This window comes from Littorina saxatilis, linkage group LG11 (genome assembly GCF_037325665.1).
Source record: "Littorina saxatilis isolate snail1 linkage group LG11, US_GU_Lsax_2.0, whole genome shotgun sequence".
NCBI classification, from domain to species: Eukaryota; Metazoa; Mollusca; class Gastropoda; order Littorinimorpha; family Littorinidae; genus Littorina; species Littorina saxatilis.
In genome coordinates this window covers 32,497,652-32,511,171 of record NC_090255.1, presented here as the reverse complement: position 1 = coordinate 32,511,171, position 13,520 = coordinate 32,497,652, and the positions used below count along the sequence as shown (strand labels likewise).

At 40.0% G+C, this 13,520-nt stretch overlaps 1 protein-coding gene across 4 annotated transcripts in view; it reads left to right on the top strand.

The window, feature by feature from the left end:
- LOC138980590 (calmodulin-regulated spectrin-associated protein 1-like) overlaps positions 1-13,520 on the top strand; it is an 86,330-nt gene that overhangs the window by 58,840 nt on the left and 13,970 nt on the right. For 2 of the 4 annotated variants that reach the window (XM_070353494.1, XM_070353491.1), the window contains exons 14-16: positions 4,392-4,454; positions 6,702-6,791; positions 9,771-9,889. In XM_070353494.1, coding sequence (XP_070209595.1) covers positions 4,392-4,454; positions 6,702-6,791; positions 9,771-9,889 — 272 coding nt within the window. Of the gene's footprint in view, positions 1-452; positions 838-4,391; positions 4,455-6,701; positions 6,792-9,770; positions 9,890-13,520 lie in introns of those variants that run through there. The other 2 variants (XM_070353492.1, XM_070353493.1) reach the window with 2 other exon arrangements.

Here is a 13,520-nt window from a genome sequence, read left to right as displayed (position 1 = left end):
GGATTTTGTTGCTTTTTATATTTTCACGTGATGTTGATTTTGTTCCACTTGCATGGTTTTCTGGCGTAGAACTGCTGCTTTTGAGATGAGCAGCAGAACACACACATGCTTTGAAAGAATTGCTGTGAAGGGAATGAGTAATGTCACATATGCTTGGCACAAGTCAGTGAAAAAGAAAATGAAATTCTTGATTAGTTTTAATGATTTCAGTCAAATTTAGTTGATTAATTTTTATTTTTATTTACGACTGACACCTGGGGATGTCTTGAAGGACATACTTTCAGTTTCATTGATGTCAAAATATCATGACTGAAAATATACACAAAACTGACAGGCAAGCCTTTACAGTGAAAAATTCTTAGCAGACATTTAACACTTTAAACAAGAATTCCAGGTAAATCAGAACAGTTTAGAAAATGTTTAAAGTGAAGAAATAAATATTTTCTGTGCAGTCCGGAGAACATTGTGCAATATGCCGTGTGAGTTAAAGTCATTACAACCCAGCAGTATCCCCTTCCCTTGCTGTAATATATCTACCTGTCCTCCAAACTGTTTGAGTTGTATTTCCTGATATGTTGGACTGGGATTATACTTGGAGCTGTATGTACTTGATCGCAAATATGGCTTTGGTTTGTCAAGCTGTACTCATTCTGTTGTCAACAGTTATTCATTTGAGTTTACAGCATTATAGTTTGACTGGGTTTTTAGAAATATGATGGTTGAAGCATGTTTGAATTCTGTGGGAGACTGAGAGAACGTAATTAAGGTCTTGACTGGTATAAAGTCTTAACGAAGTCTATTAGGCCAAAAAAAAAATAGGTGTGGTTACGGTAACATAGCCAAAAAAAATAGGGTAGGACTAAGGAAGGTAGGCAATCCCTTTTTGTTTTTTTAATTTTTTTTCTAATGTGTACAAATTAAACCTACTTGACAGGGAAATAAGTGTGCGACTCTGGCGCTTTCGCTTTCATTGCGTTTTCTGCACTTGTTTTCTTGTTTTTTTGATAAATGTATGTAACAAAAAGTTATAGGGTCGGCCCCTAAAAATAGGGTAGGTCGGGTTACCGTAACCACACCTATTTTTTTTTAGGCCTTACTAAAGGGATAGCTGGAATGTAGAAGTCTTATCCAATAAAGGTGTCTTTGTGTCTTTGTGTCTTTTGTGCTTTCTTTGTGTTGGGAAAAGCTAGGGCAAAATGTTTGATGTATAATACATGTTATTAATTGGGATCTGTTCTTGCATGACGTTATTTTCGTTACTGAAATGCGTGATGGAGAAAAGTAATTGTTCACAGTGTCAAGGAAAAATGTATGATTGCAAGGGAAAAGAAATGATGTTACTTGGTAGAATTAAACAAATAACCCCCTGAACATTGCTGATTGGAAATCCTAGCTTGTAATAAAACATGCTCTTATAGCTACACAGCAGCTTTCTACAATGCGGTGGCTGCTGAACAGGAGCTGGAATTGTCAAATGTGGTGCTTAATCTGCAACATAGAATCCATTCATGGTTAAATAATAATGCCTGCGCATGAATTAACTGCTTAAGGTGATTATAATGGTAAGATCGCTGCATGCAATTGTCTTTGCTTGGTGGTGGCATTAGAACTGACAACATAGATTTTGGTTTAGGTAACTATCGAAAGAGTTGCATCCCTTTGAAACAGCCAGGTAAGCAGTATAATTACACAATGCTGGTCTCAAAAGAAAAAGCCATACTTTCATGCGCATCAGAGCTTGATCATTATTCGCTGTGATGCCATGATTGCGTGTCTCTACTGATCAGCGGTTGTCTCTGGTTAATTGCCTCCCCAGTATTTTGAAGGATCACAACGCTTTCACAATCCGTAAAAGAAAGACAACAGTTATTTTGAAATGTCGTCAAAAGACAAGATGCTGATAACAACAGGATCAGAGCGAAATTAGTAATGTCCACGGGCGGGGATGTAGCTCAGTCGGTAGCGCGCTGGATTTGTATCCAGTTGGCCGCTGTCAGGGTGAGTTCGTCCCCATGTTCGGCGAGAGATTTATTTCTCAGAGTCAACTTTGTGTGTAGACTTTCCTCGGTGTCCGAACACCCCCCCGTGTGTACACACAAGCACAAGACCAAGTGCACACGAAAAAGATCCTGTAATCCATGTCAGAGTTCGGTGGGTTATAGAAACACGAAAATACCCAGCATGCTTCCTCCGAAAACGGCGTATGGCTGCCTAAATGGCGGGGTAAAAAACGGCCATACACGTAAAATTCCACTCATGCAAAAAAAAACACGAGTGTACGTGGGAGTTTCAGCCCACGAACGCAGAAGAAGAAGAAGAAGAAGTAATGTCCACATCTTATCTGATAAACAAATTTAGTTTTCCCATAGATACTTGACCCATCTCTTTCCCCATGCATTTCCTAATGTTGTCACCCAGTGAGATGTGCTTGTTTTGAAGGATTGTGTACAATTGTTTTGCCATGCATTTTGTTGTCGTTATTTTATTTAGTATTACCTGACTGGCTAATGATCTTTAGTATCTGACAATGCACTTTTGAACTTTGAAACTTCTACTTTCTCTTTCTTTTCTTGAGGGTATTTATTCCTTAGCTAGAGGTATGATCATGCTGGCTGCCATATCATATGACCTGTATAAACCATGGATTTTCAGATTTGTGAAATTTTTTTTTATGAAATATTGAAACTTTGTTTTGAACATCGAAAGAACACAAATTTAAAAATAAAAGAGAGGGGGGGGGGGGGGTGAGAAAGAAAATATTTTGAGTGATTTAAAAAAAAAAATTTTTTTGTTAAAGTCTGAGATGTTTATAATCAGACACGTTGACTCGCAGCCAGCATAAACATGTACCTTTTACGTTTGTGGATTTGTTGGTTTAATCCACAATGTGTTTTTCTTCTGTTTTTGCCATTGATCTGAGGTGTTACTTTCATGCGTATACTATAGGTTTTATTCATGTATTTCACAAATGCTTTTATGCCCACTTTCTCCCATTTAGAAGCCCTTCCTTACCCTAAAACAAAATGCACTGTGCTTGATGTTGATTGTGAAATCATTAAAGTTTGAGGTTTTCCCGGCTAACTTACTTTCCATGGAATTGATCCTTATTTCACAATTGTGGATGAAAATAATGAAAGCCATAAAAAATAACAACAAATAAGATGAAACCATAAACAAACAAACAAGCTTAAAATATTCACCATTGGTCATAACAAAAGCGATCTGAATTTGTCAATTTGGCATTTTCTCCCACTCCCGTTCCTTCCAGAAACTTGTCTAGGCCCTGCACCTCTTACACCAGAAGCACTCACCTGGTTGAATGTATTGCAGGCCACCGGGATATGAATTTTTACATGACCTTTCTCTGTCTGCATAGTAATTATGTCAAATGGAAGTGGATCAGATCTGTCTGGCAAAAACACTAGAAAGGGAATGACCCGTCGCATACATTTCTGTTGCCTGATTTTAGTAGTTAGTGAATTGTGCAAGTGATTGGTTGATGAAAGCAAGTTACAAGAATCATCAAATTGTGTAGATTAAGATGCATCTTGAATTGATTCATGTAACTTTTGGTTCATCAACAGCAGGGGCAGTTACTGAGTTAGAAAACTAAGAGGCAATTGTTGGCAGACTTTTAGGAGAAAAAGCACAAGTATTTGTTTGTTTCTTTTTCCTGTTGTTTATTTTCTGGGCTTTTATTCTAAATTCTGAAAATGGAAAAAAAACATTCAAAATTTAAAATACAGTAATTGTCATCTTTTTAGTATTTGTAGTAAAAGTTTGAGCTCAACAGAAATGTTATTTTAACCCTTGCCCGCCTATACCCACCCTGTCTGAAATAGAAAAATTGCCGGAACATCGATCAATATCAAAACAAAGTCTCTTTTTCTGTAGTGGAAAACTTAAAATTCATCGAGGAAAAGTCTCCTTATTTTTTTTACATACTATTTCAAAACTAAAACTGCCATTTCTATAATGATGCTGTGAAACGGAAGTGAAATTGCCTTCCGTAAGTCTGCCAACAACTATATGTGACCCTCCACCACGGAATGAGTCGCATGTCACCTTTGCATGATTTTCATATTTGTACATTTTCCTAAAGAGTTTGTTATGCTCTATCCAGTGGTGAAACCCGTTTTAGAAAAGAGCGAAAACTGTTTGAGTTATAAGCCTGTGACTAGGGTGACCCTCACACTGTTACCAGACACTCCCCGGACTTATATTAAGCCTAGCGCAGAACCGCGCGAGGTGACATGCGACTCATTTCGTGGTGGAGGGTCACATATAAGCCTCTCCCTCTCTCTCTCTCTCTCCGGTGCACAGTTTGCGTTATTGCCTTGGTTTGTTTTTGGTTGCCTGATTCTTGTGGAATGCTTGGTTTTCAATTGCAGCCCCACTTTCTTCTCGCCCCTTCCGCTTAAACCCAAACTCTCGAGGGAAAATGCGCAAAGCAGGTTTGTAACTAACAGATTGAGTGCCATCGCCATTAATGCCATTGCCGTAACTTGTATCCACGCACCACTGATGACAATAGAGTTCAACCCCTTGCATGGTCAATTAAGTTATGTCCCTTTTCATTTGTTTCATTTTTGATTCATTTCTGTCAAATTTGTGTCTGTTTTTGTGTTGTTGTTTCAATGTTGTTTTTATTTATTTCAATGTATCTATGTCGGAGATATGATTGAAATATTTGGCTAAATTCAGCCTTTTTTTCTGTCACCTGTTCGTTTCAAATGCTGCGAGTGTGTACTTTTGAGTATAATGATTTCCATATGAATGTGCCCATATGTCTCTTGTGTGTTCATTTTTCCCCAACAAAGTTTCATTCACAAATCACTACATGTACTAATTTATTCATTTGACATCAGATACATTTTAACCGATTAACCCCTTGACTGCCTTAGGACGGGTATACCCGTCATGCACTGGTGCATTATTTCCATGATTAGATACTAAAAACAGATTCTTGGTTCCATTTTCTTTAAAAAAAACATAGGTTTTACTTTCCTACCTACTGCCAGTTTGGAGCTAGAATTTTGTGTGAATTATTACACCCCGAACTCCAATATTCCCTGGCAGTCAGGAAGTTTTGATTGGCAGCGAAAGGGTTAAAATGAATGACTCATAGTCATTGCAGACAGCATTGATTGCATTTCCATTTTTCAAACCATAAATCATGAATTAATAATTGCAAACATGTAATTACCTAATTATTAAAATAATGCACTTCTGCAGTTGGATTCTCTTTTGATTCAGGTTTGTTGGGCCAATCACACTAACAGTTTCATTTTTAAATGTTTCGCACTTGCACAAAATATGTTCTAGTTGAATGACTAAAAATACATTTTCACATGTTCAAAAAGAAAAACTTTTGTTTGCTCTTTAATTCCTGCATTTCCATTAATTAATCCATAAAAATTATGGGTTTTGTTCTTTTTCCCCTTTTTACATTTAGTTAAGTTTTGACTAAATGTTTTAACAATTAGAGGGGGAATCGAGACGAGGGTTGTGGTGGTGTGTGTGTGTGTGTGTCTACTGGACCGATCTTTATGAAATTTTACATGAGAGTTCCTGGGTATGATATCCCCAGACGTTTTTTTCATTTTTGGGATAAATGTCTTTGATGACGTCATAATTTCCGGCTTTTTGTAAAAGTTGAGGCGGCACTGTCACACCCTTATTTTTCAATAAAATTGATTGAAATTTTGGCCAAGCAATCTTCGACGAAGGCCGGACTTTGGTGTTGCATTTCAGCTTGGAGGTTTAAAAACTAATTAATGACTTTGGTCATTAAAAATCTGAAAATTGTAATTAAAATTATTTCTTTATAAAACGATCCAAAATTATGTTCATTTTATTTTTCATCATGTTCTGATTCCAAAAACATATAACTTAGTGTTATATTCGGATTATAAACAAGCTCTGAAAATTAAAAATATAAAAATTATGATTAAAGTTAAATTTCCGAAATCGATTTAAAAACAATTTCATCTTATTCCTTGTCGTTTCCTGATTCCAAAAACATATAGATATGATATGTTTGGATTAAAACACGCTCAGAAAGTTAAAACGAAGAGAGGTACAGAAAAGCGTGCTATGCAGCACAGCGCAACCACTACCGCGCTAAACAGGCTCATCAATTTCACTGCCTTTTGCACGAGCGGCGGACAACAGTCATTGTGAAAAAATGCAGTGCGTTCAGTTTCATTCTGTGAGTTCCACAGCTTGACTAAATGTAGTAATTTCGCCTTACGCGACTTGTTTTGTAATACAATGAAAAAACAAACTGGGAAGTTGTATGCACTGCATCTGCTTAACTGCGCTTTTGACAACTTATCTGTGTGAGTGATTAAAATCACTGCTGTTAGCGTGAAATGCATGCAGTAGGCATCCGTTTTCATTTGCATTTTTCTTGTCATGAAGAGTATTAAGAACTTTGCATGAAACAGATCATTTGATCACTGTTTGTGTCTCTGAAAAAAAAAAGTAAAAGCATGTGACTCTACGAGCAACACTTGTGTATTTGTCTTTGCCTGTAGTGTAAAAAAAAGAACACCCAAACAAAACAAAAAATTGCTTGAATTTATGATTTATCCCTTTCAAAATTTTTGGTTGTCACAGTTTTATAGACAATCACTTTTTGGCAGCCGTAAATTGCCTCAGGAATATGTTTGACAATTATGAACCCATGCACCTTTCAGTTTCCTGCAACCAGTTAACTCAAAACGGAAGCCAAGGGGCCAGCACCTACCGCCGACCTCCGTCTCCCCGGGGTCGTCCCCCCTCACCAGGTGGGTTACTTCCCTTGATTAGTTTTTCTCTCTCCAAATTACCATTATTTATATATGTGCTTGTGTGTGTACTAGCATGTACATTGCTTATTGTCAACTAACATTAACCGTTACTGTTCAGCTGTTCTATGATGTTGTTCCTATATCTTTTATTTTGTGCTTTGTATGTTTTCCTTCTGTACCTGAAAAAAATATTTTACTACTAGCTGTTATAGAAAGGTTGCAGTGACAATTAGAATTGCGTATTTTAACAGAACTGATACCTGATTTGTGTTGGGGGGTGGGGGCAGAGAAAAGAATGAAGGGCTGTGGGGAGGGAGGGGGGGGGAAGAGAGTGAGAGAAGGGGTGGTTGGGGGAGAGGGGAGAGATGGCAGCGAGGATTCAGGAGAGTTATCCTTTCTGTAATTTCAGCAGCATGTAAATAAAACTAATAGTAATTTATTTAGAATTTCTTTCATATTTTTGTCTCTGATCAATTTGCATGTATACTCAGTTTTTGTTGTGTTTCTCATAACGCACTGTCCAGACTGGCTCCGTTTGAAACGGGGCTATGCTCGTAGTTGTTACGACAGTGGAAGCGATGCCGGGTCGTGTACAGGTTCAAATTTCTCAGATTACACAGGTATTTTTTATGCTCAACAGGTAAATTTTATCCTTTGGTTGATTTGCACGCTCCAAGGCACTTCCCTTAGATCAATCGTGGGTTTTAATAATTTATGTAGAAGGTGGTTTTACGGTCATTAGTTTGGATGAAGTCTGTTTTGAGGGGATATATTGTGGTGGTCTGTTTGATTTCCAGAGAGAATCTCTTTTTAATGTCCCCTTCATTATTTTTCTGTTTTTCTGTTTCTGGTGATTGCAACAGAAATTTCTAGATGGTTTTGCAATGGCTAAGAACTTCTTGTCTTTCTAGTCAGACTACTTGTCATGATTTGTATATAACTGTTTGCATGATCTTTTTTACCACCACCTCACGCCCCTCCCCACCCCTTTGTTTTTGTTTTGTTTTTTCTGTTCTTAATAGCTGTGATATATTGTTTTTGATGATGTGCACAATGGTAAAAAAACTGCTCTTTTAAAGTGGCCTAGTTTCTATACAAATGGAAGTCGGATAGCAAAATTATCAAATTCTGTAAATGGTTTTTACATTGAGTGCAGAAAAGTGGTTGGAAAATTCACTTCACAAGCACTGAGTTTGTCAGAATTAATTATTGTCAATTTTTGGGTTAAGTTAACAGTGAACATTTTCACAGGCTTTGGTTATGATAAACCATTAACTTCAGAAAAAGCTGCGCTACCTGATGCCATCAAGGTTCACAATGACATAGTAATTTACGACAAAAGTGGTTTTATAGTTACGACTACATCCACCAGTAAAGTTCAGCGGCACTCATGATTGCATGAGTGAGTGTGTTACACAATGATATTGCAGTGTTTGTATGTTGAGCATTGTAGAATAAAATTCAAAGACACACACACACATGCACGCATGCATGCATGCACAAACACACACATGACCATGCACACACACACTCACACACACTTGCACACACATGCACACACACTTTAATTTACACACCGGCACACACACACACACACACACATACACACACACAGGCATGCATACACACCTACACACACATAGTGCAACCAAATTAAGGGACGACAAGAAATAAAATAAGATTTAGCTGTGTGTAGTTTTTTCTATCCCCAGCCATCTTGCGTCTATTATGTTTCACCCTGAGCACCTTTTTGTTTCTGTTTGCAGTGTACATGTATTCTGTTTTTGCTTCTTTTTTAGTGACACTGTAATTTTTACTTGTGTTCAATGCAAATTTCAAATATTTTCAGCAAACGCCTGCACCGTCTGTTGTTTTAATTAATTGATACTCGTCTTAACAAAAAAATACTGTAGATATGAAAAGTTTTATATTCATTCTGTTAAATCTTTCCTTGAGAAAGATGACAGAACGCGCAAGTTGAGTTTTTGTGTGTAAGAGGTTTGGGAGGATTTGACAAGATCAGATAAAGAGTTCAGGTATAAGTATGCAAATAGCAACAAGGCTTAATAATATCTGGTAAGATATTTGGTCAGGAGTATAATATATATTATAAGCACTTACATGCATGTATTCTCCTTCACTCTTGAGAATCTGTTGAATTTTCTGTGTTGCCACACTGGTCCAAAGCTGTTTATGGAGCCGATCAAATACACAGCCTAAAAGGTCAGACTGCATGACATCAAGTGTCTATTCTAATAGACCTTTTCGGTATCTGAGCAGCTCTCGCGAGACACGCTCTTTGTTATGCTTTGAACATCGCGAGAACTTCAAACTTTGGGTTGTGCAGCTCGCACGAGATCGCTGTACCGCATGCTTTGCTATGCTCTGAAGTTTGCGAGAGATCACGAGAGCTTGGAATACCGATAGGGTCTATTCCAGAGTTTATTTTGACATCTTCATACTTCTGTTCACTGTATGTTTTTGATACATTGTATATCCAATGATATCTCACGTCTGCCGACTAGTGTACAGATTTTTTCAACAGAGTCCTGTGCGAATACATGTAATTTGTTTGTGTGTTAGTGTGACTGAGTGTCTTTTATTTATTTATTCATTTATTTGTTTGTTTGTTTGTTTTATATTTGTTGATTTAGTTATCTATTTACTTATTTATTTAATCATTTGTTAAATTTACAGTATACATTTTTTTATGTTTGCGTGTGTCTATTTTCTTTTTTAATTTTTTCTTTTTTCTTTAGCTATTTTTTTTTTTTAATTTTTTTATTGTATTTTTGTATGTGTGTCTATTATTTATTTATTTATGTATTTATTTATTTATCTATTTATATGTTTATTTAATCATTTATATAATATTTATTTATTGTTTTATTGTGTTTTTCATAATCATGCATCTATTTTTTCTTTCTGTGAGAATCTGTTTGATTTGATCTAATTCTGTGTTTGCCATCTGTACAGGCCCCAAGCTGTTTGTGAAGCCCAACTCCAAGTCCAACCGCCACATCATCATCAACGCCCTCAGCTACTGCTGCCTGGCCGGCATCGTCAACACTGACGTCAAGAACAAAGTGCTGGAGGTGCGTAATCAAGTTGTCATGGTATTATGCTAAAAAAAAGAAAAGAATTTAACGTTTCTGATTCCCTGACCCAAGAGAACTGTTTTGGATCCTTCAAAATAAAATGTAAATAAGAAAATATCACAAAACTCAATTCTGCTCAGATAACACTAGAATTAGTTACTCTCCTCCGACATCAAGGGGACAATTTAGCTAAATGAAAAAGCCATATGCGCCTGGGTAAATAGTAAAACAAAGTTCAATGAAAAATATAAAAAGTCACCGACCTACCAAGCCTAATTTGTTTTACCTTGTCATTGGGTAAAAAACATGTATTTTTTACAAGTAAAATGACTATTTCTAAGAATACTCACCTCAATTTAACTATAAGGAGTTACCCTACTTATGAGTATCAGACTGAGTAGCACCTTGCAACCAATAAATGTTCAAGGTTGCTAACTCTTGGCTACTTCGCCAGTGCGCCATTTGTGGGAGTAGTCTCCCCTACCGGCAGTGACCCTCCACGCATGCGCACCATACTCCCTCAGTTCAATTCGAGCTGTTAAGTCAATTGCGGGGAAGGCGGGAGGGTCTGTGGTTAAATTGAGGTGAGTATTCTTAGAAATAGTCATTTTACTTGTAAAAAATACATATTTCTTTCGAATACATCACCTCAATTTAACTATAAGGAGAATAGATAAAAGGACGGGGGGTGACTTACCCTGTCACTCTATTGACTCCTAATCCGACTCAGTTGTTTGACAAACAAACAAACCAGCATCCGCTCCAGATGTGACTGGAAGAAAAGGCAGATATAAGCGGACTGAGTAGCGAGAATCACTGAGTCGGATGAGTGACCAGCTGTGCAGCTGAAATCGCGCCGACTCGACTGAGAGTGGGGCGATCCTGGGAGAGATCTCTCAGGTAGAATTTCCCAAAAGTAGAACTTGATTTCCACCCCACTGCTTGGATGATCTCGCTGACCGCTATGTTCCTGTCAAAGGCCAGGCTTGCCGCTATGGCTCTGACGTCATGAGCCTTAGGACGTGAGGGTCCTGGTAGTGGAATGCTAGCATCCCTGTAAGCTGATCTGATGACTGTCCGCAGCCATGAAGAGATGGTTTGAGGGGAAGTCCGAGGTCGAGATTCAGCAAATGACAGGAAAAGCTGCTGGGAGGAGTCTCGTAGAGATCTGGTCCTCTCCAGGTAGATAGACAAGGCTCTCACAGGGTCATGGAGATGATCAGGAGAGCTCTGATTGACTGGAAGCGGCTTGATAACGATCGACTGGTTGCCTGTCGTAGGTAGCCTATTCTTAGCTACAAATCCTGCTTCAGTTAGTAATAGGACTGACCCATCATTCCTGAATTGAAGGTGATTTGCATCCGCTGCCAAGGCGTGTATCTCACTAACTCTAGCTGCCGAAGCCAGTGCTGTCAAGAAGCACGTCTTGAGAGTAAGGGAACGCAGGGTTGCTACCTGTAAAGGTTCGAAAGAAGCTGAATCTAGCCATTTTAAGACTAGCCCAATATCCCAAGATGGGAACAAGACTCTGGTTCTAGGTCTAGATCTCTCGAAATTGGCCAGTAGGTCTGATAGATCTTTGTCTCTGCCTACTTCAAATCCCCCGTGATGCCTGTAAGTGTCAGAGATCATTGATCTGTAGCCTTTTATGGTTATAGGTGCCAGATTCCTTTCTTCAAACAGCCAAAGGAAGAAATCAGCGAGATGGTGAGGTAAGAGGCAGAGTGGGTCCAGTGATCTTCTATCACACCAATTGGAGAAGACTTTCCATTTTCCTTCATACACCTTTAAGGTGGAGGGCCTTCGTGCCGTAGCAATTCTTTCCAAGATGGGTTCACTGAATCTTCTGCTGCGGAGAGCGGTCCTAATAGAGTCCAAGCGTGAAGCTTGAGGCACGCTGGGTCCTGGTGATATATCCCGGACCTTGGTTGCCTGAGAAGATCCGGTCTCTCCGGCAGTTTTATGGGGGGAGCTGTTGCCAGGTCCAGGAGAAGGGATATCCACGATCTGTTCCAGTTGAGGGGAGCGATCAGGATGATTTGGCACGTTGTTTCTGCGATTTTCTGCAGTACCTTTGGTAGCAGGACCGAGGGGGGAAAGGCATAGGCATACATGTTCGTCCAGTCCAGACTGAGGGCATCTACGGCTATAGCTAGAGGATCCGGTACCGGTGAGACAAAAGTCTGTACCTTGTGGTTCCACCGTGTGGCAAACAGGTCTACGTGTGGAGTCCCCATGGACCGTGTGATCTCCGTGAAGACGTGCGGGTGGAGCGACCACTCCGTGTGGATCACTTGACCTTTTCTGGAGAGTGTGTCCGCCAGTACGTTTAGCCTCCCGGGGATGTGTCTCACTGTCAGGTCTATGTGGTAATCTCTGCACCAGAGTAGTATCTCCCTGACAAGATTGGTGAGTTCTCTGGAGTGGGTTCCACCCTGGTTGCGAATGTATGCCACCACTGTCGAGTTGTCTGACAAGACGAGAACCGGCGAGCCCCTGAGGAGCGCTGTCCAGTGGAGGAGGGCTTTCCATACCGCTCGGAGTTCTAGGAGATTGATGTGAGCCAAGGCCTCCTGTCTCGACCAGATACCGTGAGTCTCCTGGAAATCTGGGAGAAGATGGGCCCCCCAGCCCTCTATGCTCGCATCGCAACATAGCGAGAGCGAAGGCGACAGCCTTTTGAGCGGTACTCCTAGCTCCAGCCATGATTTGTTCGTCCAAACTTCGAGCGCCTGTGCCAGGTTGCTCGAGATGGGAATCAGTACATCCAGGTCCTCTGAGCTCTGCGTCCAGGCATCTGTGAGAGCATACTGGATGGGTCTGAGAAAGATCCTGCCCAATTCCAGGAGGTCTGAGGCCGCGTTGAGCAGGCCTATGAGGCTGAGGAAGCTCCTTGCCGACATGTTTTCCAAACTCAGTGTGGAATTGATGGTGTTGATGATCTTGTCCACCCGTTTGGGGGGCAGGGAAACCCTGTTCTCTGCTGTCCTGAACAGCATACCTAGGTGGGTGAAGGTTTGGGAAGGCTCTAGGTCTGATTTCTCCAAGTTGATCATCCAACCCAGTTTCTGCAGCAGCAAGATCAGAGACTGTAGATCCTTTCTGAGGACGGCTGGGGACTGATGTCTTTGAAGTATGTCGTCCAGGTAGTTTGAAGTGACTGCCTGTGCTTGGTGGCGGTGAATGGCAATCACCTCGTCCATAAGACGTGTGAAGGCCCAAGGGCTGAGGTTGAGACCGAAAGGTAGTGCTCTGAAAGAGAAGACTTGGCCGTTTATGGCAAAGCGAAGGTATTTCCTGGACGCTTTGTGTATTGGTACGTGAAGGTACGCGTCGGACAAGTCTAGGCTGACCCCATAATCGTTTGGTCTCACCGCGTTGCGAACCGTTTTGGTTGTCTCCATCTTGAAGTGTGGAGCGTTGATGAATTTGTTCAGAGAGCTGAGGTCGATAACTGGTCTCCATTGTCCGTTGGGTTTTAGAACGACAAACAGGGTTGAGTAAAAGGCTGGAGAACTTACCTTGTTTACTAGGAAAACAGCTTTCTTGAGTACCAGTGATTGTACCTCGTTGAGGAGGGCCTTTGCTTTCTCTGGATTGTTGGAGACTTTGGTAAAGACGGGGCATG